Source organism: Ovis aries, chromosome 1, assembly GCF_016772045.2.
Source record: "Ovis aries strain OAR_USU_Benz2616 breed Rambouillet chromosome 1, ARS-UI_Ramb_v3.0, whole genome shotgun sequence".
NCBI lineage: Eukaryota > Metazoa > Chordata > Mammalia > Artiodactyla > Bovidae > Ovis > Ovis aries.
In genome coordinates, this window is record NC_056054.1 from 50,894,984 (window position 1) to 50,922,610 (window position 27,627).

Sequence of the window (27,627 nt, forward strand, 5' to 3'; positions counted from 1 at the left end):
CACGTCATATTCTGTGATTATTAAAAACAATATATTTTCCTGAAGACAGTAAAGACTTCTCTATACTAACTCCCTAATAGTACCTGGTTTATACAATATGTTCAATAAATATGTGCTGAATAAATGAGTGAATAAACAAATGAAATATGTTGTTGGAAAATAACAGGGATTTTCCTTAATAATTTATAAGTTGCCTTAGCAGCCATCCTGACCTCTCTTCTTATCTTTTGAAAGATAGACTCAAATAGATAAATCAGAGCTTTGGAAAGGAAGTAATTGTTCTAAAATGAGGGAAGGGAAAAGATGTCATTGTTAAGTTCAAAGAGGAAACTAGAAAAGATAGGGAAATATTGGACTTAATGAAACAAGAGGGCAGGTAGAAACAAACCGAATCTTACCAGCCCTGATCTTAAGAGATGCCGCCTTATCCTTGTATTGTTAAAATATCCAGCCAGGTGTTTATCTGTGAGACTATTATATGCAGCAAGTAATCTGGAACAGAAAAATGAAACCATTAAGGTTTTATGAAGTGTTACTTGATAACCAAGGAATTCTTGACTCTCATCCCCAAAGTGTGCATTATCTTTCACTCATCCAGCCAACCAGTCATTCGTGTATGTGTTTAATAAGCAGGTATTAAGCACCTATTGGGGCTTCCCTGGTGGCTCAGATGGTAAAGAATCAGCCAGCAATTTGGAAGACCTGGGTTCAGTTCTTGGGTTGGGAATATCCCCTGGAGGAGGACATGGCAACCCACTCCAGTTGGAGAAGACTCTTGAGAGTCCCTAGGATAGCAAGGAGATCAAACCAGTCCATCCTAAAGGAAATCAGTCCTGAACATTCATTGGAAGGACTGATACTGAAACAGAACCTCCAATACTTTGGCCACCAGATACAAAGAGCCAACTCATTAGAGAAGACCCTGATGCTGGGAAAGATTGAAGGCAGGAGGAGAAGGGGATGACAGAGGATGAGATGATTGAATGGCATCACCGACTCAGTGGACATGAGTTTGAGCAAGCTCTGGGAGATGGTGATGCACAGGGAAACCTAGTATGCTGTAGTCCATGGGCTCGCAAAAAGTCGGACACGACTGAGTGACTGAACAACAACAAGCACGTATTGTTTTCTAGGTTTGATGATAAGAACTGGGAGACAGTTTAATGCCATTTTATCTCATGGACAAGTATGGAAATCAGATGTGAACTATTAAATTGGTTGTGAAAAATCCAATAACAGAAAAAAAAAAAAAAAAAAACCATGGGGACACAGAGAAGAAGATCAGCAACTCCTCTTGTCAAGAAAGTCTTCTTAGAACTTCCACAGTAGTCCGGTGGTGGGGAGTCCGCCTGCCAGTGGGCCTGATCCCTGGTCCACATGGATCCACATGCCACCAGGCAACTAAGACCTTCCTTAAGAGGCTTGTCTTGGGCGGTTGCAAGATGAGTATCTCTCCACACCTGCCCACCAGAATCTTAAAAGCTTATATAGAGGCCTTAACTGGGTTCAGTCATGTACAGGGTCCCAGTGGTCTCAACAACACATTGCTCTCTCAAGTCTGGGGTGTACATTCCATGGACAGGGAGTGGGGGATGAGGAGCCTCTGATTACCCAGGTCCAGCTTGAGGTGGTCATATGCTTCCAATAACCTCATTAAATACCTCTGCTAGATGTGAAGACCAGGGTGGCATGTTATTTTCGGTATCCTTACTGATGCTATTTATTACGTTGAACACATCTAAATAATGATGCGTTCAACACATGAAGGTACAATTTTGTTTGTGACACATTCTTATTGGTATAAGTTTCTGACTAGCTCAAGCTCAGCAATTTAGAAGTGTTAACTTCCACATATATAGCTCGACAATTTCATTAATTCCACATCCAGAATCAAAAAAAGGGAAATTCATAGAATTACAGTTGATTTTTAGGATTTTTCACTTGAGAGAGAACAAATTGGTTCCCTGGTCATGTGCTACACCTTGGTAGATAGTCAAAATAAGGGTATTAATCAAAGTTTGAAACTATGTTTTCTAAGTTTTAACCTATCCTTCCTTAACTGTTTTCTTACAAAAGCAGATACACTATACATGTACATATATGCACGAATGTGCACACAAATATACATACATACACATAAATATGACTGTGTGTATAGACATAGAGAGACATAGGGAGTGAAGGAAAACACATAAGTCTAAACACAGCCCTAACATAAAGCTGTCCTAAACAATGCATGCCCTATTACCTGCCATAAAGATTAATAATCTATATGTTTAATGAACAGCTGATCCTTAACTTAAACTTATTCTGAGACCAGAGCAGGGACACATATCATAGAATGAAGTAAATGTCATGAGCAACAATTTTATTTAGCTATTTGCACTGCCTTCATTACATGGAGATGGTATTGGTGACCTTTTCCTGTCTCTTCTCCTTAATGCCCCCCTCAGGAAAGTTCCATGCTGTTGAATAGTATGGAAAGTTTGATTTCGTCCACAAAAGAGAGTGAAAAGCATTTACAAAGCTCAGAAGCCAAGGTGCCACATGAGAGTTGCAGATGTATGAACAACTGCGGAAACCATTATTTCACTGGGTTTACGTGAAAAGACAACCTGAGGGCTTCGGTAATGCACACACAAGACCAGCCCTGGGTAATGCTTTGAAACCATCTTTTAAATGAACTGTCTTGGTGTCCTATAGTTCATCAAAGGTTTCCTGTCTCCAAAAGGTCAACGTTGTATCCCTTACCCTTTCTGAATCTCAGAATACCTTTTCAGCAACTCATTTCAGAAAGGTGAGCAGGTGTCTCTCAGTCCTAACAATCATGATTCCACAGTTCACAGATTCTTAAGATAAATCATTAGACTGATATCATATATAGTCTTTTGTCTGTTTTTCAGGCTCACATTTTTTTTTCAGGCTCACATTTTTAAAAATCAATAGTCTTGGAATAACTATGAGTGCTAAAACCCTGATTAAATGTAGCAGGGTCAAAATGTTAAGATAATGTGAACCTCAACTTCCCTATTGACAGTAAAATATCCCATTCTTTTCATTTAGACTTTGAAACATTTTTAATATTTAGGTCTTAATAAGAAAGCTTAGCCAGCTTTGGCACCATCTCATTCTGATTCTGCTCTCTCAGGCTCCTATTGAATGAGTATGTGTCTGTGAGGCCCCTCCAATCTTACTGAGAAGTGCAATAGATCTAGGCAAGTTGAAATCTTTGTACACATCAGTTTTCCCACCTTCTACTGTTTAGGAAAGATTGAGGGCCCCTGGTAGGGATGCCATGTGTAAAGTATCTCTTTCCATGACTATGAATAATAACCAGCTGGGTCCCCCCAGGCTCAGTCATTTCTTTTTCAGACAATGCCTAAATTTTTTTTAACTGAAATTTTAGATAAATGAATTGTTTGCTAACAAGAAACTATACTAGATTATATACAGATTTAGAAAAATGGTTGTTATGAATTGAATGTATGTTTCCCCCCTAAATTCATAGGTTGAAGAACTCCCTAGCAGTCCAGTGGTTAGGACTCTGAGATTCCACTTGCAGGGAGCATTGGTCAGGGATCTGGAATCCCACAGGCCCAGTGGTGCTGCCGGAAAAAAAAGAAAAAAAATCACAGGTTGAAATCCTATTCCCCCACATGATGGTATTAGGAGGGGGGCCCTTTGGGAGGTGGCTAGGTCATGAGGGTGAGTTCTTATGAATGAGATTAATACTGTATAAAAGAGGCCCCAGAGAGCTCCCGTGTCCCTTCCACCACGTGAGGACACAGCAAAATGGCCATCCACGAACCAGGAAGTGAATTTTCACCAGACACTAAATCAGCTAGTGCCTTGATCTTGAATTTACCAACCTCCAGAATTGTGAGAAACAAATTTCTGTGGTTTATGCTGTCATAATACCAGTTTGTGGTATTCTGTACAACAGACTGAACAGAGACAGCAAATAATGCAAACATTTCTACAGTCAACATATAAATGTCACCCTCATTGTGACCATCAAGCCCCCTTCACAGGGAGAGGGTAGCAATCCCATGGCTCAGTCACAGCCATGATCTGTCTCATCGTTTCCACTGTTTCTCTTCACAGGTCTTGGTATGATTTGCAGCTTCCTTTTGCATGTATTCAATTACAAGATTTACAATTACAGCCACACTTAGATTTAGTAGAGCTCTTCCGATCTTTCTGCCTTTGTTCTCTCCACTCACTGCCACTGTTCCTCCTCCCCAACACACACACACATTGCTTCCTTGCACCCAGCACAACCCTGGACCAGATGAGGTCACCTCGCCTGGGCTGGGATTGCGCTGCATCTTGAATATTCCATTCTCTTGTAAGTTACTGTCGGCATCCATCAGAGCTGGACTTCCTGGTCACCCACATCAGCCCTGTGATCCTCTCCTGCTCCTATCCGTAAGATCAACAGCTGTGTTGGTCACAGTGACCACCTGGCTACTGTGACCACATCACTCACACGCCATACTGTTTACACAGAGGCCCATAACTAACTGGCCAAACCAACCTGTTGGCTTCCTTACATGATGGACAAGACTCTGTACACAACCCCAGTACACTGGATGGGGAACAACCCACTTTCTGGCTCAATGTACTGGGAAAACTGTTCCCCAGGAAACAAAGCAACTCTATGATGGTTCCTGTTTCCCCTCCTTCAGTCTGCACCTCCCCATTCCTGTGATGCCTGAGTATTAAGGAGCAGCTGCTGAGTCACAGAGAGAGCGGCCTTCCCAGCTGCAGCCTTTCAACATTTGACCCTTCAACGCTTGACTCCTGCCTCCCACCATGTAGATGATATAATAAGGGCTCTGAACTAAAAAGGTCAGTTCTTATCAATCCCTCCATCTGCCCCTTAGAGAGTCTATCCCATAGAAACCCAGACTAAAAGGAAAGTCACGATAATATGCATCACAGACCATTTACTGAGCATTGACTATTTTCAGGGCATTCTGTACAGCCCCAGGGACCCAGAGATGGCACAGACACTGTACTCATGGAGCTCCAATGGGGGGCTATGCATTTGTCTGTGTGTGTGTGTGTGTGTGTGCACACGCTTGATTTCTTCCCATGTCATAGGCTAATTCTTTCACAAATAGTTACTGAGTGTCCCCATGTCAGACACCATGCCCTCAGCTGGGGAAGGAGCGTGGAATCTCTGTCCCATTCTGCAGATTACACTTTCACATACATAGGCCCACTTGTCTGCTTCCAGGCCTCTGGAATGTGAGCAGTTTCTGTTACAGCTCTTCCATCTTCCTAAAATGGAAAAGCTCCAAAACAGGATTATTGCTTAAGGTGAGTTAGTCCAAAGAAAACATAACGAGAGTAAGGTATCCTGGGACCACACTGATAGAGGGATCTCTGGAACTCCAACACCTACTCCCAGCATGCCAGTCCCCACAATATCTACTTCTGCAGAGGGAGGGATGTAGGGAGGGAGAGGGATATAGTGGTGAAGACTGCAGCTTCAGTCCAATCTGGTTTTACCATTCCTGGCTCCACAGCTGGGAGCACATGACTTAACCTCCCCATGCCTTGATGATTCTGCCTTGCACAAAACACTCGAACAGTCACACAATTCAGTCAAGTTCTTTGCTACTTTACAACAAGGATCACCTTTCCTTCAGTTTCCAATGACATATTCCTCATTTCCGTCTGAGACTCCATCAGAATGGCCATTACCATCTGTATTTCTACCAGTGTTCTCTACTGTGATGTGTTGTGTAGGAAGACGGATGCTTCCTCTCCTGCTCCCTTTTCTTTGAGTCCTCATGAGAATCACCTTTAAAAGCCCCTTCAGGAGAAAATATTTTCACACCATATGTATCTGATAAGGGGTTACTATCAAAATTATATAAAGAATTCATACAACTCAATAGCAAAAGCAAAAAAAATTAGAAAACACAAAACACAGATTAGAAAATGGGAAAAACACCTGAATAGATATTTTCCCAAAGATTTATAAATGGTCAACAGGAACATGAAGAGGTGCTCAGCATCATTAGCCACCAGGGAAATGCAAATCAAAAACACACTGAAATATTATCTCACACCTGTTAAAATGATTATTATCAAAAAGACAAGAGATAACATGTTTTGCCAAGGATGTGGAGCAAAGGAAATCTGTGTGCACTGTTGGTGGGAATTTAAATTAGTGCGGCCACTGTGGAAAACAGTATGGAGGTTTCTCGTAAAATTAAAAAACAGAACTCCCATATGATCCAGCATCCCACACTTGGGTGCATATATAGAGAAAATAAAAATCACTACCTCAAAAAGGTATCTGTACGTCCGTGTTCACTTGGAGCATTATTCATAATAATCAAGACATGGAAACAAGTATCCATCAATAGAAAAATGGATAAAGAAAATGTAGTACATGCACACACACTTGAATATTTTCAACCGTAAAAAAATGAGAAAATCCTGTCATTTATGACACAAATGGACCTTGAAGATAGTCAAATGAAATAAGCCAGAATGTGAAAAAGAAACACTGCATGATCTCACTTACATATGGAATCTAAAAAACCAAACATAGAAACACAACAGAAGGGTGACTGCCAGGGACTCAGGGGTGGGAGAAATGGAAGAGGTTGATTAAAGGTACAAACTTCTGATTATAAGGTAAGTAAGTTCTGGGAATCTAACACACAGCATGGTGACCTAGCATGGTTATGCACAAAATCCTTCAAGCTAGGGTTCAGCAGTATATTAACCAAGAAATTCCAGATGTACAAGCTGGGTTTCGAAGAGGCAGAGAAACCAGAGATCAAATTGCCAACATTTGTTGGATCATGGAAAAAGCAAGGGAGTTCCAGAAAAACATCTGCTTCATTGACTATGCTAAAGCCTCTGACTGTGTGGATCACAATAAACTATGGAAAATTCTTAAAGAGATGGCAATATCAGATCATCTTACCTTTCTTCTGAGAAACCTGTATGTGTGCCAAGAAGAAACAGTTAGAACCGGACATGAAACAACTTGTTCCAAATTGGGAAAAGAGTCTAACAGTATTGTATATTGTCACCCTGCTTATTTAATTTATATGCAGAGTACATCATGCAAAATACTGGGCTGGATGATGCACAAGCTGGAATCAAGATTGCCAGGAGTATTTACAGCACAGAAATTGGCAAACAGTGCAAGTCAAGTCTCTTTTTTTCTTTCTGAAAAGCCAGTTTATCAGCACACCACTGACTAAATTTAAAAATAAGTAGCAAGATATATAACATGGGATAAATAAAATGATTAATTATATGAGCAAAAATATAGAAATATGTTTCATATACTTTTAATCCAGATATTGATCTTTTGTATTTACTATTTGACCAAGTGGCCTCATATTCCTATTCAACTTTCTCCTACCCCTAACAACAATAACAAAAAAACATAAGGACTCCAACAAATACACTGACATTTTTCAGCAGCATTTCAATCAGGAAATTTTATGCAAGATGTCTCTTTACATTGCTGCAAATGGAAAGATTCAACTCATCTACCAATCTGGAAAAACTGATTACATCATTGTATGCTCAACAGAATCAAGTGAGACTTAGGTGAATGAGCGCAGTTTTATTATTAAGGATGAGAAGCCTAATCAAGAAGTGCTTTGCATTTCAGAGGTCACTAAATCTGCAATTTGTAGAGTTTGATGGTGTCCAAGGGGGGCCTATATCAAATCTCCACTACCAAAGCAGGCTTTCAGCCAGATAAAATGTTTCCTCAACTCACATACCAAGCGCTTATACTGGAAAAGCAAGTTAAACAAACCACAGGATATTATGGCTTGATTGCCTTCATGTTACAGTTCATGAAGAATGGAGCACAGTGCACCAATCTAAATGTCTCTCTTCTGTCCATCAGAAAAAAATTTGCAAGAATCCACTGAACTCCCACTGCATGAAGAAACTCATCACACTCAAGCCAGCCAACCAAATCAAAGATTTTGAATCACAGTAAGAGTCTTATCCAAGAAAGTTAATAATATCTAGATGGAAACAACTCCCCCAAATAAAATATTTGAAGGCAGCACTAATAACTAGAAAAAGCTTTCTATCATTAAAAATTGCAAGTTTGTTATTTAAGAGTAGGAAATTCAAGAAATATGTGACCTGACCCCTTAACTCCTAAGAGGTGCAATGATTTTCCTGCAATTACTTTAGGCAAATGCATTTATAACACTTCCTACCCAAAGTAAATTTAATGAGATTTTAAAAAAAAGGAAGAGATTGGGAGCCAGAAGGCTTGAGGTCAAGTAATAACTCTACCCCTTAAAAGATGTCTGGCCCTGGAGAATTCAATCTTCTTCCCTTTACAATTATTGTCACCATGAAGTAAAATGCTGGGACTGCTTCCTGAAGGAGATGATCTATGCTTATGGGTCTGGAAGCAGACTTACCTGGAGCCCTTCCCAGGTGGTGCTAGTGGTAAAGAACCCACCTGCCAATGCAGAAGACATAAGAGACACGGGCTTGAACCCTGGGTCAGGAAGACCCTCTGGAGGAGGGCATGGCATCCCACTCCAGCATTTCTTGCCTGGAAAATCCCATGGACAGAGGAGCCTGACAGGTGATAGTCCATAGGGTTGCAAAGAGTCAGACATGACTGAAGTGACTTAGTACAGCATATTACATCACTGGATTACAGAAATTCATATGTGAAAAGGTCTGGTCAACTCCCTCATTTTATATTTAGGAAACTGAGGTTCCAAAAGTGGGCGTGATTCATTAGTACACTCAGATCCATGTCCTCACAAAGAAAATGCAGAATGTCTCAGGAGTTCCCACAAAATTGTTCCTATCCCTTTCCTATGGTCTTTGTCTTGCCTTCCACCAGAATTTCTTTCATCCATGTTTAATCACTCCATTTAGATTCTTACAAGATTCTTCCCTGTACACTTCTCATCTGTTGTAGTATAGAGCCAGGTCCACTGTAAATACCTATCCCAAACTGGCTGAATGGCCAATCAGTTAATAGAAATCAAATATATTAGTCCAATTCATCAATGTATAACCTTTAAAAAATCATGTGGAAGAATCATAACATTTCTTCTGCTTCAGGGTAAGAATGGAAAACAATCTACAACAAAAGAGATTGAAGAGCATGTTTTACATGCTCTTTTTTAATGCAGAATGCTCAGTGTGGATGAGCACACATCACTGACAGTGTTAGTGTTGTTGTTTTGGTTTTGTCAAATAAGTGCCTTTGTGGTGTGCTTCAAAGTTACATTAGAAAAGTTCCCAGGGAGGCAAGGAAAAAAAAACCTTTTGAGGAAACTTGAAGAAAGACCAGGGCAGAAGAGCAATTGACAAAAGGTCAATTGTTTTCCAACCCTTTATAAGAAAACTCTGCCAACTAAAATTAAACCATGAGTTTCTGCTGCCTGCCCCTTTATAGAGGGTGATTGGACTAATATCATATAAATGATTTTGTATTACATTCTTCATTTTTTATTTGCATCCAAATCTGCCATACTTCAGCAATTATGCTAAATATTGATTTACAATTTCTCTCAGTTTATTCTAATTAGGCATCCAGATGTGATCCATCAAGTTATTTTATTTATGGTCTTAATATTAATAGTGTGGAGTGACTAGTAAAAACAAAGCTAGTTTCCAAACTATGCTGACTGCTGGCAAGATAGTTTTTGCAGTGTTCACAGATGAGGCAAGAGAAAAACAGGTCATGGGGAGTCAGCAGGGCTGAGACACACTAAGGTTGCTAATTGTCTATAAGAACTGACTTGAGCCACCAAGCTCTTCTCTGGAGACTTAAGAATTTTTTATCTTTTAATAACAAAACAATTGTGGCCACTTCAAAAATATTCATTAATAGAAGAATAATATCCAAACTAAGGGAGAGGACTAGGCTGTTTGGAGGAAAGGTGACCAACAGGAAAGTTCTAGAAACCAATAATTTTTATCACTAGCATTTATTAATCATTTCCTTTTTTGTAGTACGCAGTAAATTCTCTATATTAGTTGTTGTTGCTTAGTCACTCTTTGTGACCCTATGGATTGTACCCTCCAGGTTCCTCTGTCCATGGGATGATCCAGGCAAGAATCCTGGAGTAAGTTGCCATATCTTCCTCCAGAGGATCTTCCAGACCCAGGGATCTAACCCACATCTCCTGTGTCTCTGGTATTGGCAGGTAAATTCTTTACCACCGAGCCATCTGGGAAGCTCAAACTCTCTGTATAACACATACTGTATATTTTAACTCTCAAAATAATCCTGCAAAGTACTATTATCCTCCCTCTTCATAGATGAATAAACTGAGATGTAGAGTAGTCATTATAGACAATTAGCTCACAACTGGAGAAGGCAATGGCAACGCACTCCAGTACTCTTGCCTGGAAAATCCCACGGACGGAGGAGCCTGGTAGGCTGCAGTCCATGGGGTCGCTAGGAGTCGGACACGACTGAGCGACTTCCCTTTCACTTTTCACTTTCTTGCATTGGAGAAGGAAATGGCAACCCACTCTAGTGATCTTGCCTGGAGAATCCCAGGGCTGGGGGAGCCTGGTGGGCTGCTGTCTATGGGGCCGCACAGAGTCAGACACGACTGAAGCGACTTGGCAGCAGTAGCAGCAGCAGCTCACAACTAGTTAAAAGGCATACTCTGAAATCAAACAATGGGCTGTTGTGCTTCAATCACTAAACTGAACTGTGCTCTATGAGGTACAACTGCCCCCACGGAGCTCAGCCCGGAGAAGGAAAGGCATGTAGGGTGTCAGTAAGTGAACTCAGTCAGCCTGTAAAAGGTGCTAAGAAGGCAGGACTGTGACAGGTGATGAGTGAAAGTTCAGGGAGGATATGTTAGCTCAGTAAAAAGAAAATTGTTTAAAAATCAAAGGAAGGGCCTGTAAGATGGTGTGCCCCACACTCCCTGGACTGGATGGTTTTGTGATGGCAGTGAAGAGTTTTAACAGGGAAACGGTACGACCAGATTACCCTAACCCTCCTTTTAACACCAAATTCTTCCTGTTGTATCTTAAGGAGGCAGAGTACAGTAGGTAGTTGAGAGTCTGACCTCTCTAGTCTGGTTTCCTGAGTTTGAACCTTACTAGACTAGCATTCAGAGGCAAGGGTTACAGTACAGTTCAGTTCAGTCCCTCAGTCGTGTCTGACTCTTTGCAACCCCATGGACTGCAGCACACCAAGCTTCCCTGTCCATCACCCACTCCCAGAGCTTGCTCAAACTCATGTCCGTCAAGTGGTGATGCCATCCAACCATCTCATCCTCTGCCATCCCCTTCTCCTGCCTTCAATCTTTCCCAGACCAGGGTCTTTTCCAATGAGTCAATTCTTCACATGAGGTAGCCAAAGTATTGGAGCTTCAGCTTCAGCATCAGTCCTTCCAATGAATATTCAGGACCGATTTCCTTTAGGATTGACTGGTTGGATCTCCTTGCAGTCCAAAGGACTCTCAAGAGTCTTTTCCAACACCACAGGCAATGGTTAAATAATGGAAATAGTAATAATATTATTTCAGAAACTCAGAGCATCAGATCATTCAATCTTTACATAGCATTTACCCAGTACATAGAAAATGCTCAATGAATGTTAGAAGTTACCAATGGTTATACTTATCCCCTCTCATCATCACTTTAAACCCAAACTGAAATAATACTACATGGGTTAAATCTAATTACTCCTTAAAAACTTCCAACATGAGTACTTTGTTCCCATATGTAACTTTCCCCATTGGCAGGAACAGCTTCCTTGGTGGCTCAGATGATAAAGAATCTGCCTGCAATGCAGGAGACCTGGGTTCAATCCCTGGGTCAGAAAGATCCCCTGGAGAAGGGAATGGGTACTAGCCACTCCAGTATTCTTTCCTGGAGAATCCCATGGACAGAGGAGCCTGGCAGGCTACAGATCATGGGGTTGCAAAGAGTCAGACACGATTGAGTGACTAAGTACACATGTACATCGGCAGGAAAATCCTTAAGGAGGCTATGCTCAAAATCTACTTATCCCTATTTGTTCCTCAAAAAGTGGCTAATCGCTATCCTCTCAGGAATGGGTTCCATAAATCTAAACAGTATTTTTTTGAAGTGAGAAAGCCAGAGTCCTTAATTGTCCTTTTTCTGTATTAAAACTCCATGATAGCATTAACTTTGTCCTGCTCAATAAGACCTAGTGCTCTGGTTACATGGTACAATGGAAACTACTTTTTGAATACACAAATATTTTTGCTTTTTGTACCTCTTCAAATTCCTTCTAGTTGTAAATACCCATTTTGAGTTAAGAAGTCATAGAACTAGTATTTTAGAGAGGAAGGATCTGAAAACCCTTCATGTTATTCCATTTGTATAGAAACCAGAAACCCAAGTCAAAGAGGTAAATTTCAAGAGTGGGGAATATTTTCTAAAATCCAGTATGGAGGTAATTGTCTCCTCTATTTCATTAATATCCTATTTGCTTTAATCCACTGATCCAAGTTAGGATACAAAGTATTGCAAGTAGTATATTGCCACTCCTTGATGTCATAAATGATTATATTTGGGAAGCCTCCTTTTTCCCTTAATCTGAAATTGTCTATGTAACTCTCATTCAAATTACCTATTCAAATTCACAAAAGAATATTGAACTTTGATTCTATTGGCTTCTGGATGTCCATATTTTCCAAAGCTAGTTGTATGTTTGCACTTAATATTCAGCCCCTCTGCTAGGTCAGTGATAATCACGGTAGACAGCTCTAGGCATGGGACCAACCAATCAGTGAGCAGTCAACTGACATCTGTGGGTATGTCCCACCCACAAGCCATGTGCACTTGGCCAAAAAAAAGAGAAAAAAATGCTATGTTCTCTAATGTACTTTTAAGAATATCACATGAGGGAAAAAACTAAAACTGTACTAAAGAATTTCTGTAAAACTTCTGTTGTTTAAGTCAGTTTCACAAGGGCTGGGTTTCTTTTTAAAGTGTCATGCTATTTCTAATCATTTTCAAGACCATGTCACCAGTGGGTTGTCCACTCACCTCCACCATCTAGAATCAGAAATATCCAGTTTAAGTCTTATATTGCTACTTTTGCTTTCTGAGTTTTGACAAGTTGTTTAATCACAATTATCCTCAGTTTCCTCATCTGTAAAAGGGGGGAAATAATAGTGCCTCATCCACAGAACTTAAAGATTAAACTTTGAAAGGTCACAAGGTTAAAGATTAAATAAGATCGTGCCAATAAAGCACTTAGTACAGGGCATGGCATCATTTGCTGCTGTAGTGTTTAGCAATGTTTTATTCTGAAAGGAACCACATATACACCTCTGCTCAGGTAGGGGTAAACACTCCATGCTTTGTGATCACAGAGGAGGCACATCAAGAGTTGAGAGTAGAGGGACAATTCAAAAACACAAGAATGAAATGAAGTCTGAGCCAGTAGAAGAAAGTCTAATAAAGGCCAGGCTATGTGAAGAGAGGGTGAAGGAATTCACATCAAGACTGTTATAGGAAGAGGGAATCTATGCAAAAGCTCAGGGATGAGAGAGCACCCTGTTCCCAGACTTTACCCTGTAGTCCTGCCAGGTTCTCCTGCCCCAGATGGAGCTTCCATTTCCACATCCATTGCATCACACACACACACACAGAGCATCATGTGGCCAGTAAAACTGAATCCCACCCTGACAAGCCATGTGCACTTGGCCAAAAAAAAGAGAAAAAAATGCTATGTTCTCTAATGTACTTTTAAGAATATCACATGAGGGAAAAAACTAAAACTGTACTAAAGAATTTCTGTAAAACTTCTGTTGTTTAAGTCAGTTTCACAAGGGCTGGGTTTCTTTTTAAAGTGTCATGCTATTTCTAATCATTTTCAAGACCATGTCACCAGTGGGTTGTCCACTCACCTCCACCATCTAGAATCAGAAATATCCAGTTTAAGTCTTATATTGCTACTTTTGCTTTCTGAGTTTTGACAAGTTGTTTAATCACAATTATCCTCAGTTTCCTCATCTGTAAAAGGGGGGAAATAATAGTGCCTCATCCACAGAACTTAAAGATTAAACTTTGAAAGGTCACAAGGTTAAAGATTAAATAAGATCGTGCCAATAAAGCACTTAGTACAGGGCATGGCATCATTTGCTGCTGTAGTGTTTAGCAATGTTTTATTCTGAAAGGAACCACATATACACCTCTGCTCAGGTAGGGGTAAACACTCCATGCTTTGTGATCACAGAGGAGGCACATCAAGAGTTGAGAGTAGAGGGACAATTCAAAAACACAAGAATGAAATGAAGTCTGAGCCAGTAGAAGAAAGTCTAATAAAGGCCAGGCTATGTGAAGAGAGGGTGAAGGAATTCACATCAAGACTGTTATAGGAAGAGGGAATCTATGCAAAAGCTCAGGGATGAGAGAGCACCCTGTTCCCAGACTTTACCCTGTAGTCCTGCCAGGTTCTCCTGCCCCAGATGGAGCTTCCATTTCCACATCCATTGCATACACACACACACACACACACACACACACACACAAACACACACACACTCTTCCAGAGCCTCCATGGGAAGCATGGAGGATTTCACTATTTCAAAGGCCAGAGGATAAAACTGAATGGAGGCTGGTTAGTACACCTCTGAGGTTCATAGAGTTTTATGCAACAGGGTGCTTATTAGGTAATAGGCCGGGGCTGTTGAAAGGTTACAAGGGATCTTTGAGGTCTTTGCCCTCAAATTACTTAAAATCCAACTGAGGAAATACAAGCATACCTCAGAAATATTGCAGGTCTGGTTTCAAATCACTGCAATAAGGTGACTATTACAATAAAGGAAGTATTATAATAAAGTGAGCTACATGATTTTTTTCCTTTCCTGGTGCATAAAGAAGTTATGTTTATAACCTGTATTCTATTAAGTATGCAACAGCATTATATTAAAAACACCTTTATTAAAAATATTTTATTGCTAAAATATGCTAACCATAGTCTGAGTCTTCAGAGAGTAATCTTTTTGCTATTCAAGGGTCTTACCTTGATCTTGATGTTGACTGCAAGGTGGTGGCTGTGGCAATGTCTTAAAATAAGACAACAATGAAGTTTGCTGGATCAATTGACTTTTTGATGAAAAATTTCTCTGTAGCATGTAATGCTGTTTGACAGTATTCTTTGCTCATCCATAAGATACAACTCCTCAGCCATCAACATTTTACCATAAGATTTCAGCAATTCAGTCGCCTCTTCAGGCCACACTTCTAATCCCAGTTCTCTTGCTATTTTCACATCTGCAGTGACTTTCTTAAGAAGTCTCGAACACTTCAAAGTCATCTACAAGGGTTGGAATCAACTTCTTTCAAGCTTCTGTAAATGTTGGTATTTTGACTCTTCCCATGAATCACAAATATTTGTAATGACATCTAGAGTAGTGAATACTTTCCAGAAGGTTTTCAATTTATTTTGCCCAGACCCATCAGAAGAATCATTATCTATGGCAGTTATAGCCTTGCAAAATATGTTTCTTAAATAATATGACAAAACTGAAATTACTATTTGGTCCATGGGCTGCAGAAAGTATGTTATATTAGCAGGCATAACAGCATTAATCTTATACATCTCTATTAGAGCTCTTGGGTGACCAGGTACATTGACAATGAGCAGTCATATTTTGAAAGGAATCTTTTTTTTCTAAGTAGTAGATATCAACAGTGAGCTTAAAATATTGAGTAAAACATGTTGTCAAAGATGTGCTGTCATCCAGGCTTTGATGTCCCATTAATAGAGCAGACATAAAGTAGATTTCACATAATTCTTAAGGACTTACAGTTCAGTTCAGTCGCTCAGTCGTGTCTGACTCTTTGCGACCCCATGAATCGCAGCACACCAGGCCTCCCTGTCCATCACCAACTCCCGGAGTTCACTCAGACTCACATCCATCGAGTCAGTGATGCCATCCAGCCATCTCATCCTCTGTCGTCCCCTTCTCCTCCTGCTCCCAATCCCTCCCAGCATCAGGGTCTTTTCCAAAGAGTCAACTCTTCGCATGAGGTGGCCAAAGTACTGGAGTTTCAGCTTTAGCATCATTCCTTCCAAAGAAATCCCAGGGCTGATGTCCTTCAGAATGGACTGGTTGGATCTCCTTGCAGTCCAAGGGACTCTCAAGAGTCTTCTCCAACACCACAGTTCAAAAGCATCAATTCTTCGGTGCTCAGCCTTCTTCACAGTCCAACTCTCACATCCGTACATGACCAGTGGAAAAACCATAGACTTGACTAGACGGACCTTAGTCGGCAAAGTAATGTCTCTGCTTTTGAATATGCTATCTAGGTTGGTCATAACTTTTCTTCCAAGGAGTAAGTGTCTTTTAATTTCATGGCTTTAGGATTCTCTGAATGGTAAATAAGCATTAACTTCAGCTTAGAAAGTCACTAGTTGCATTAGCCACTAACAAGAGAATCAGCCTGTCCTTTAAAATCAAGCATAGACTTCTTCTCTCTACCTATGAAAGCTCTAGATGGCATTTTCTCCCCATATAAGCCTGTTTTTATCTACACTGAAAATCTGTCATTTGATGTAGCCACCTTTATTAGTTATCTTTGCTGGATTTTCTTGATAACTTATTGCAGTTTCTACAATAGCACTTACCGCTTCACTGTGCACCTTTATGTTACAAAGATGGCTTCTTAAAGCTCATGAACCAATTTCTGCTGTAATAGCTTCAAACTTTTCAACAGCTTCCTCACCTCTACCAGCCTTCATAAAAGTGAAGAAAGTTAGGGCCTTGCTCTGGGTTAGGCTTTGGTTTAGGGAAATATAGCTGGCTTGATCTTCTATCCAGATCTCTATACAGCAGTAACACTGTTTTATTTTCTTATCATTCATGTGTTCACTGGAGTTGCACTTTTCATTTCCTTTGAGAACTTGTCCTTTGCATTCACAACTTAACTAACTGTTCGGTGTAAGAGGTCTAGCTCTTAGCCCATCTTGGCTTTTGACTTGCCTTTTTCACTAAGCTTAATAATTTCTAGCTTTTGAGAGATATATGACTCTTCCTTTCACTAGACCACTTAGAGGCTATTGTAAGGTTATTAATTGGCCTAATTTCAATATTGTTGTATCTCAGGGAATAAGGAGGCACAAGGAGAGGGAGAGAGATGAGCGACCTTCTGGTTGCCAGAACAGTCAGAACACACACAACAGTCATCAATTAGGTTTGCCGTCTTAATATGGGCCAGTTCATGGAGCCCCAAAACAAGTACAGTAGTAATAGCAAAGATCACAGACCATAGTAACAAATTTAAGAATGAAAAATTTGAGACATTGCAAGAATTACCAAAATGTGACGCAGAGACATGTAGTAAGCAAATGCTTTGGCGGGGGGGGGGGGGGGGAACGGTGCCAATATACTGTTCCATGAAGGGTTGCCACAAACCTTCGATTTGTAAAAAAAGCAATATCCTTGAAATGTGATAAAGTGAAACACAATAAAATGAGATATGCCTGCAATGGAAGGACAGTCTGGTGTGCTATAATCATAATAGCTTATTGTATTTGGCCTATATGATCTCATTTAATCTTCAAAACACCCTATGCTCCAGATTTTTAACCCCATTTCACAAATAAGTGAACTATGCCCACATAGGATGAGTATCCCAGGAGAACTGAAATCAAAACTGGGTCTTGAATGACAAGACAATTGTTGAGGGAGAAAATAAATGTAAATGGGTGATGACAAGGGCAGAAATGCTGTCCAGACTCATCCAAGAAAGGAAAACATTATATGCAAAATGTCCCAAAGAGATAGGACACAAATCCCCAGTACTCAGGTTGAAACTTGCTACATATTTACCATAGAATTAATGCAATCAAAGAGAGTTGAATTCTACAGTTTTAGTAAATCATCAGCTAAGTCAGTTACATATTATATGTCAAATAGGCTTCAGTGGGTTGTCTTGGCTTAGAAGTCCGGTCATTGTTTATATTTGACCTTGGAATATAACCTCTTATAGATGCAAAGAGCTCCTTAAAAAAAAAGGAAAAAGAAAACAAAAAAACAGCCACTAATGAGGGCAAAAACAATAAAGTTACCAAGCATGTTGGGTGGGAAAGGCTAATATAATCAACCTCTTTAAAGATTGTCTCATTCCTCTAAAATGTAATTCTTATGTGCAGTAGTGAGGTTTAAAATAGTAAGGACATCCGGTCAAAGGTTAAAGAGGTTGACTAAGTCTTAAATGATCAATCATTTTTTAAAAAGTACTTATAAAATTCACCAGTCCTTCTAGCATTTGTCAATGTCAATGTAATGATGCAGGTTTCTGAGTTTGTCCTTAGTTCTTGAATTAGATAAGAAAACTAAGCATTCTGGAGAAGTAAAAATGCTCTGGGTCAGAGTTTCCATTTTATTAAAATTCTCAGTTGTTCAGATCATGGTTTCTTTAAAAGGGCAGTTTCATTTTCAAGGTTATGAATAGGTGGATCAGTGCTAATTTTCATTGTAAAGATCCATGAATTTAAAAACAGGTTACCATTTAAAATAAATTAGTTTAACTGAACAAGAAAGTGATTTATGGACTAGAAGTACATTCATCTTCCCTCTCAGTTAGTTTAGTCTATTTCTACTTATTTTGAGCTGTATATTTACGTATTTTTGGTTGATGGACTTCAAGAATGAAATTTTAAGGATTTGATAATTAATCTTATAACAATCATTTCATAATATATACATATATAAAATCATCATCATTGTTCACCTTAAACTTATACAGCTTTATTTGTCAGTTATATCTCAACAGAGCTTGAAAAATAAAACCAGAGGAAAAAACAAACAGAGAAAAATACATATGCAGCATATGCTTTGCACAAAGATCAAAGTAAATACACAACAGCTGCCATTCATTGAGTCTGTAACATGTGCCAACATTCCTGCAAGGGAGGTATTTATATTTACCCCATTTTTTGAAAGAGGAAAGTGAGACACAAAGGAAATTGACTTTCTTGAGTTCACATAAGGCACAACTGAGATTCAAACCTCTATCTTCCTGACTCCAAACATGCTCCTCTTTCTACTGTGGCATGCTTATTTCCGATTTTTTTAAATGAAACATTGAGTTTCCTCTTGGAATATAATTTCTTTTCATTTAGAGAAATACAAAAAAAATAAGGACAGTTTTCACACACTTCTAATCCTGCAGATACTTCAAACCTTTGCTTGTTTTCCCTTTTAAGTGTTCCAGCCTTCTGCCCACACTCCCCGGAACAATTTCTTAATGTTCTTCAGTCCCACACCCCAGGTTCCTTCTTGAGCTGCCCTGCTCCCTGTCACTTGGGATCCCTGGGACTTTGGGATCAGTTCTTCCTCCTTGCTCTTGTATTTGGCCCTGAAACAGGACTTCTTCCCTTCTGAGTCAATATCCTCACTAAGAACTGGAACCTCAAACCCCTCTCTACAGACTGTAGCCTGAGATTAGCCTTGCCCACTCCTTAAACCTACTTCCAATTCTGGAAGATACCAGCCAGGGTCAAAGCTCTCAGTCTGAAGTCTGATTGAGGGGGAAGGAGAGTTTTTATAAGAAAGAATTTAACAGTGATAACCTTATGTAAATCCCTATGAATTGTGGTGAAAAAGTCATTTGCTGGCATTTAGAGACAGAGAGCCTAATTTCAAGGAGAAAAAGCACTCAAACTCACTTTTAAAAAGATTTTGGAGATGAACAGAGATAAATCAGAAATTAATTCCTTACTTAGAATTGAAGGCAAAGATCTTTCAGTTAAGAAAGGAAATCCTAGTGCACACACTTGGTATCATATCCAAGGTTCTAAAACCTGAGCAAAAGAGAGTCTTGAAAGAGACAAAAACAAATTTGAAGTATCAACTTCTCAGGTAAGCCAGATTTTGCTTGGTTTTACAGCACCTTTGCCGGCTCCTAAGAGTTTGTGTACTAAATAAACAAACAATGTTGTCTTCTTTCACTTATTCAAAGTCACAACTGGCTACTCTTACCCTGGCAATGATGATTGTACTTATAATACTGATTCTAGAGAATACTTTTTACTTTTTAAAAATATGTCCAGGTATCTTTTCTCCCCTCTTTCAAAACTCTTCCCCCAAATTTAATCTCTCTAGCATACCTTGTCCAATTAATGCAACTCTACATCTGGCTCAGGACTTGGGTATGGTAGTTCTCCTACAGAAAGCTGGGCTTACTCACATATGTTGCATCTAAGCTCTAAGGCACTCAGTTGGCACATTAACACTTTCTATGTGCTAGGCGCTGTGCTAAATGCTTTAAAGTATTTCATTCAATCCTCACAAAACCTACAAAGCAGACATATGTTCCACAAGGATAAAAAAAAAAAAAAACATGTTAGAGACACGATAGAGAATTTACGTAGGGTCACACAGCAGCTATGCAGCAAATTTCAACTCAGACTACCCATATCCTGAGTCAGACAGCTCGTTACTGAGGCTCTGCACTGGACACTGTTGACTGGCTCCCAGAAACCTTTCCCAAACCATTCTCTCTTACCTGTTGCCCACAGATGTTAGGAAAGCCAAACCTATTCTTTCCCACTCTGGTAAGTAGGCATGTTCATTGATGCAGTTCTTGGGCAACAAGATATAAAGGAAAGTCTAACGAAAACTTCTAGAAATGTTTTCCTCCCAGATTAAAAGAAAGCCATCTTTTTTTTTACTTTCCTTTGTAGTTTTAAAAATTTATTTATTTCTAATTGGAGGATAATTACAATATTATCCTTTATTATATCGTGCGGTTTCCACCACACATCAACATGAATCAGCCACAGATATACAAACGTCCCCTCTGTCTTGAAACTCCATCCCACCTCCTACCCCAATCCACTCCTCTAGGTTATCACAGAGCACCAGTTTGAGCTCCTTGCATCATACAGCAAATTCCCACTGGCTATCTATTTTACATATGGTAATACATATGTTTCCATACTACTCTCTCAATTCATCCCACCCTTTCCTTCCCCTACTGTGTCCATAAGTCTGTTCTCTATGTCTGTATCTCCACTGCTGCCCTGCAAATAGATTCATTAGTATCATCTTTCTAGATTTCATATATATGCATTAATATATGATATTTGTTTTCTCTTTCTGACTTACTTCAATCTGAATAATAGGCTCTAGGTTCATCCACCTCATTAGAACTGAAAAAGTCATTTTTTTCATCCATGTTTTTCCTTTCAGTTTGGGATGGTTTTATAAAGTTATCATGCATGGATCTAGGATGGTCATAAAAAGTTTAAAATAAGGACCTTGATATCATAAAATAGAATCACCACCCCCCAACTACTTGTGAAATAAACAGTAAGTGTTGTTATTATTTTAAGTGAAAGTGTTAGTTGCTCAGTTGTATCCAACTCTTGGTGACCCGTGGACTGTAGCCCTCCAGGCTCCTCTGTCCATGGAATTCTCCAGGCAAGAATACTGGAGTGGGTAGCCATTCCCTTCTCCAGGGTATCTTCCTGACCCAGGGATCCAACCCGGGTCTCCTGTTTTGCAGGCAGATTCTTTACCTTCTGAGCCACCAGGGAAGCCCATTTGGCTTTCTGTTACTTGCCAATGAAAATATTCCTGTCTGATACCTACTAATCACCCTACTGCCCAAGGATGGCAAAATTTAAGGAAGGTCAGTGACTTTTAAATATTTTTTAAAAATAAAATGTACTATTCTGGTCTTTTCTAGAACTCAAATGACTTTCTGGAAATAAATATATGCTGAATATGATAATATTGTAAGCACTCAGCAAATATTAATTGAATTGATGAGCTAATATACTCTTAGAACTTACCATAAATGGTCACTAAAACAGGTGACATATGTCAGCAATTCCTGAGCTAAATCCTAGGGATATTGGACAAACATGAGATATAGAGAGGTGTGGTTTATACCCTCAAAGAGTTTTCAGTTTAGTTAGAAGTAGGAAGACAACTGGAACATTATGAGGGCAGTGCCCATATCGTACTTTAAAACAGTAGAGTCTTTATCATAAATGGATGTTGAATTTTGTGAAAGGCCGTCTCTGCGTCTATTGAGATAATCATATGGCTTTTATTTTTTAATTTGTTAATGTGGTGAATTACATTGATTGATTTGCGGATATTGAAGAATCCTTGCATCCCTGGGATAAAGCCCACTTGGTCATGATGTATGATCTTTTTAATGTGTTGTTGGATTCTGATTGCTAGAATTTTGTTAAGGATTTTTGCATCTATGTTCATCAGTGATATTGGCCTGTAGCTTTCCTTTTTTGTGGCATTTTTGTCAGGTTTTGGTATTAGGGTGACGGTGGCCTCATAGAATGAGTTTGGAAGTTTACCTTCCTCTGAATTTTCTGGAAGAGTTTGAGCAGGATAGGTGTTAGCTCTTCTCTAAATTTTTGGTTGAATTCAGCTGTGAAGCCGTCTGGACCTGGGCTTTTGTTTGCTGGAAGATTTCTGATTACAGTTTCAATTTCTGTGCTTGTGATGGGTCGGTTAAGATTTTCTATTTCTTCCTGGTTCAGTTTTGGAAAGTTGTACTTTTCTAAGAATTTGTCCATTTCTTCCATGTTGTCCACCAGAACTGAAAGAGACACTTGTACTCCAATGTTCATCACAGCACTGTTTATAATAGGCAGGACATGGAAACAACCTAGATGTCCATCAGCAGATGAATGGATAAGAAAGCTGTGGTACATATACACAATGGAGTATTACTCAGCCATTAAAACGAATACATTTGAATCAGTTCTAATGAGGTGGATGAAACTGGAGCCTATCATACACAGTGAAGTAAGCCAGAAAGATAAACACCAATACAGTATATACTAACACATATATATGGAATTTAGAAATGATGGTAATGATGACCCTGTATGTGAGACAGCAAAAGAGACACAGATCTGTAAAACGGACTTTTGGACTCTGTGGGAGAGGGAGAGGGTGGGATGATTTGGGAGAATGGTGTTGAAATATGTATCCTATCATGAAAGAAACGAATGGCCAGTCTATGTTCGATACAGGATACAGGATGCTTGGGGCTGGTGCACGGGGATGATCCAGAGAGACGGAGGGGGAGAGGGGTTCAGGGTTGGGAACTCATGTACACCCATGGCTGATTCATGTCAATGTATGGCAAAACCAATACAGTATTGTAAAGCAAAATAAAGTAAAAATAAAAATTAAAAAAAAATAAAACAGTAGAGTCTTAGAAACATCTTTTTTAAAAAGAGAGCTTTGATAGTATTGCTTAAAAATAGGAATATTCCACAGAAAAATGAAGAGGAAAGAAAATGAACAAAATGATTATTTATGGATGGGAGGATTTCAAGCAATTTTCACTTCTCTCTTTGAATTTTTCCACATAGAAAAACTTCAAAATATAGATAAGTATAAGAGGGAAAATAAAAAATCTATTGTGTCACTAGTACCAAGAGATTTGAGATCCTTTCTAAGTCTATTATTCTAATTTACAGCAGATTAGTTTTATTTGAATCTAAGCAACAGAAACAATATTATTGTAAATATCTTGGAGCAAGCTATGAAGAGAGACAACTTCTTAAAATGAGAGCCACATAATATTCACAAATATGAAATATTATCATCCATGGTATATAGAGAATGCCAAATTAACTGCTACTATAAAACATTATGATTCAATTCAATCTAAAATCCTTAGCTTTTAATGCTGTTTCATAACTACTATGTGCAATTTATATTGTCTGTTTAGTTCCCTGCTGTGTCTTCTCTTGTTTCAATATTTTGCCCTAAGAATTTTCATTAATTTATAAATATTTATTACTATTATAAGAAAATAATAACCTTCATAGAGAAATGGATCACCAGCTTCAAATGTTCAATTTTCTATCCCAAGTAGTGTCAGACACTGAGAGGTGGGGAGTAATTTGATTACTAATCAGACTTAACAAAAGAAAAGCTCAACACTTACTAGTATAGATCATTGACTTATTGCCTTAATTATTTCTCTTCACTTAGTCCTTTAATCATATTTTCTGTGTGCTTTCATTTTTATCTCCCTTTTTGAATTTCTGGCTTGCAATCTCCACTCCCTATGATCCTCATATTGTTAAATCACTTATTTTCAGTGATCCTACACGTGTCATAAAAACCGTCTTCAGCTTTAGAAGGACCAAGTTGGAAAAAAAATAGCATCAGGAGTTGCAAACAAGTAGTATCATTGCACTGCTGCTGCTGGTGCTGCTGCTGCTGGTGCTGCTAAGTCGCTTCAGTCGTATCCGACTCTGTGCGACTCCATAGTTGGCAGCCCATGAGGCTCCCCCGTCCCTGGGATTCTCCAGGCAAGAACACTGGAGTGGGCTGCCATTTCCTTCTCCAATGCATGAAAGTAAAAAGTGAAAGTGAAGTTGCTCAGTCATGTCCGACTCTTAGCGACCCCATGGACTGCAGCCCACCAGGCTCCTCCATCCATGGGATTTTCCAGGCAAGAGTACTAGGGATTCCATAACAAAGTACTGCAGACTGCATTGTTTAAACAGAAATGTACTGTCTCATAGTTCTAGAGGCTGGAAGTCCAACATCAAGTTGTCATCAGGGTTGATTTCTTCTGTGGGCCACGAGGGAAGGATAAGCCCCAGCCTTTCTCTTGGGCCTACAGATGGCCTTCTTCTCCCAATACCTTCTCATGGTCTTCTCTCTGTATGTACGTGTCTGTGTTCTAATCTCCTCTTCTTATAGGGACAACAGTCATACTCAATTGAGGCCCACACCGTTGGCCTCATTTCAGCTTAATTAACTCTTTAAAGACTTCCCTGATGGCTCAGATGGTAAAGCATCTGTGTACAATGCAGGAGACCTGGGTTCGATCCCTGGGTCAGGAAGATTCCCTAGAGAAGGAAATGGCAACCCACTCCAGTACTTTTGCCTGAAAAATCCCATGGATGGAGGAGCTTGGTGCAGGCTACTGTCCATGGGGTCGCAAAGAGTAGGGCACGACTGAGCGACTTCACTTTCACTTACAAATATAGTTATAGCTGAAGTATTGGGTGTTAGGCTTCAACATAAAAAGTTGTGGGGAGGAGAGAGACAAAATTTAGCCCCAAACACAGCTATAACCAGAAAGGTGATTGATTTAAGTAGGTAACATGGACTTAGACAAAGGTACCAAAGAACATGCTTCCTGGGTTCAAAGAAATGCAAGCTACTGCACTTTGACTCTGAATTATCTGTGCTGACAAACGGAAAAGATCATTGATGATCCATCAAAACAGAAAACATACCTCCTGGATCCTACCACATCTGTGCAGGGAACTCGGATGGATGACAAGGGGATAATGAAACTCTCCAAAGACAGTCCCCAGAGAACAGGGCACAAGAAGAAACTGCAACTCATGGTAATCTGCCCATAGACAAAAGAGTTTACCGCACAAAAGGGGCAGGAGACGAGAAGAGGAATAGTGACAGGGGTCCCACCAGACAATGAGAAATTATTTAAAAATCCAAATCCATACACCTACACTTGAAATGTTCTTCACTTGTTAAGTACATTTCTTGTGGCTTACTATAAAAACAATTTGACAACAATTCTCAAAAAACCTTTAATCCTAATATCGACCAGAATCTCTCTAAAGCATGATTTTTCAGCTGTGGCTACTGAACTTGTCACATCTTTTCCTCTTTTCTCTGGGAAGACATTAATCCAGAAAGGCAAGTTCCCAGGTGTATAAGTTTAATTCAAATATATTTTCTGATACAACAAGGCACAGCAATGGTCTTGTCAATGAAGGATGTGTTCCCTAACTGGGAGCCCTACAAACAGAGTGATTTGGTGCCTCTGGGTAGTGAAAGAACCAAATGGCTTCTTCTGGGCTGGAAACAAAGGTATAATGCAGTATTACATTTGGGTTGGGGCTTCCCTGATGGCCCAGATGGTGAAGAATCTGCCTGCAATGCACAAGATTTGGGTTTGATCCCTGGGTCGGGAAGATCCCCTGGAGAAGAGAATGGCTACCCACTCTGGCATTCTTGCCTGGAGAATTCCATGGACAGAGGAGCCATGGGATCACAAAGAGTTGGACACAGCTGAGCAAATAACACATACACACACACACACACACACATTTGGGTTGAATTTTTAGCCAACACAAGATACAAATGAACTATGTAGTAAAAATTATCATTGAAATTTTAATTCATAAAGTATAATAATGGTTTTATGTATACCATACTATTCAGTAATTATCTATATGCTTGAACCATAGGAGCTAGGGCAAAACAAGGAACTAAGGAAAAAGTCAAAATGCAGTGTCCAACACAAATAATCTACTTTTGAAGGCACTAACCAAGTCCTGTTCAATGCAATCTGTGAGACAGGCTGGGACTGGGGGCCCTTGTTGCGGTGCTGCAGTGCTTGCACCTGAACACATCTCTCCTCCAGCAACAAAATACAAAGAAACTATATGGGATGAAAAATAACTACATGCTTGCCGCAGCTGGGTCAAATTCTGGACAAAAGATACAAAGAGACCAAAAAACCCAACTGCTGCTTTGAAGAGCCCAGAGCCACTTTGGGGTACTGCACATGCCCCCTGCACACAACAGTACCTAAGGGATGGGCAAACTATCTGAGCCACCCCTCTGACCCAACCCCTGGATAAACCCCTACTCTCACCTCATATAAGGAACAAGCTCACTGCCAGCTCAGGGAGTGAGTAAGCAAGGGAAACTGTAAGAATACTGGGTTGGGTTGCCATGCCCTCCTCCAGGAGATCTTCCCCACCCAGGAATCAACCCTCATCTCTTATATTTCCTGCATTGGCAGGCAGGTTCTTTACCACTAATACCACCTCAGAAGTCCACATTTATATTTACCTTATTTTTATTGAAAGCATAAATGTATGTCCTTTTTTGTACTGTCAAAGGTTTTCCTCTGAATGCCTCAACTGATTCTCCTCTTTCCTCATCCTCTTTAAAAATATAGATCATATTCATAATGTATCATTTGGGATTTCAAGTTTAGAGAAAAGTGACAAAAGACACAAACCAGTATGAATGCAGAAACTTAACTTATTTTTCTCTTTTTCACAAATTTTCACTTCAGTTCAGTCGCTCAGTTGTCTCCAATTCTTTGCAACCCCATGAATTGCAACACACCAGGCCTCCCTGTCCATCACCAACTCTCGGAGTTTACCCAAATTCGTGGGCATCAAGTCAGTGATGCCATCCAGCCATCTCATCCTGTCGTCCCCTTCTCCTCCTGCCCCCAATCCCTCCCAGCATCAGAGTCTTTTCCAATGAGTCAACTCTTTGCATCAGGTGGCCAAAGTATTGGAGTTTCAACCTCAGCATCAGTCCTTCCAATGAACACCCAGGACTGATCTCCTTAATGGACTGGTCGGATCTCCTTGCAGTCCAAGGGACTCTCAAGAGTCTTCTCCAACACCATAGTTCAAAAGCATCAATTCTTTGGCGCTCAGCTTTCTTCACAGTCCAACTCTCAAATCCATACATGACCGCAGGAAAAACCATAGCTTTGACTAGATGGACCGTTGTTGGCAAAGTAATGTCTCTGCTTTTTAATATGCTAACTTTCCTTCCAAGGTGTGTCTTTTAATTTCATGGCTGCAATCACCATCTGCAGTGATTTTGGAGCCTCCCAAAATAAAGTCTGACA

The 27,627-nt window shown here is 39.8% G+C and overlaps 1 protein-coding gene across 1 annotated transcript in view; it reads right to left on the reverse strand.

Moving 5' to 3' along the window:
- The window catches only part of ERICH3 (glutamate rich 3), a 126,881-nt gene that overhangs the window by 92,826 nt on the left and 6,428 nt on the right, over nt 1-27,627 (reverse strand). Inside the window, exon 2 of the mRNA XM_012173877.4 lies at nt 399-492. Coding sequence (XP_012029267.3) covers nt 399-492 — 94 coding nt within the window. The remainder of the gene's footprint in view (nt 1-398; nt 493-27,627) is intronic.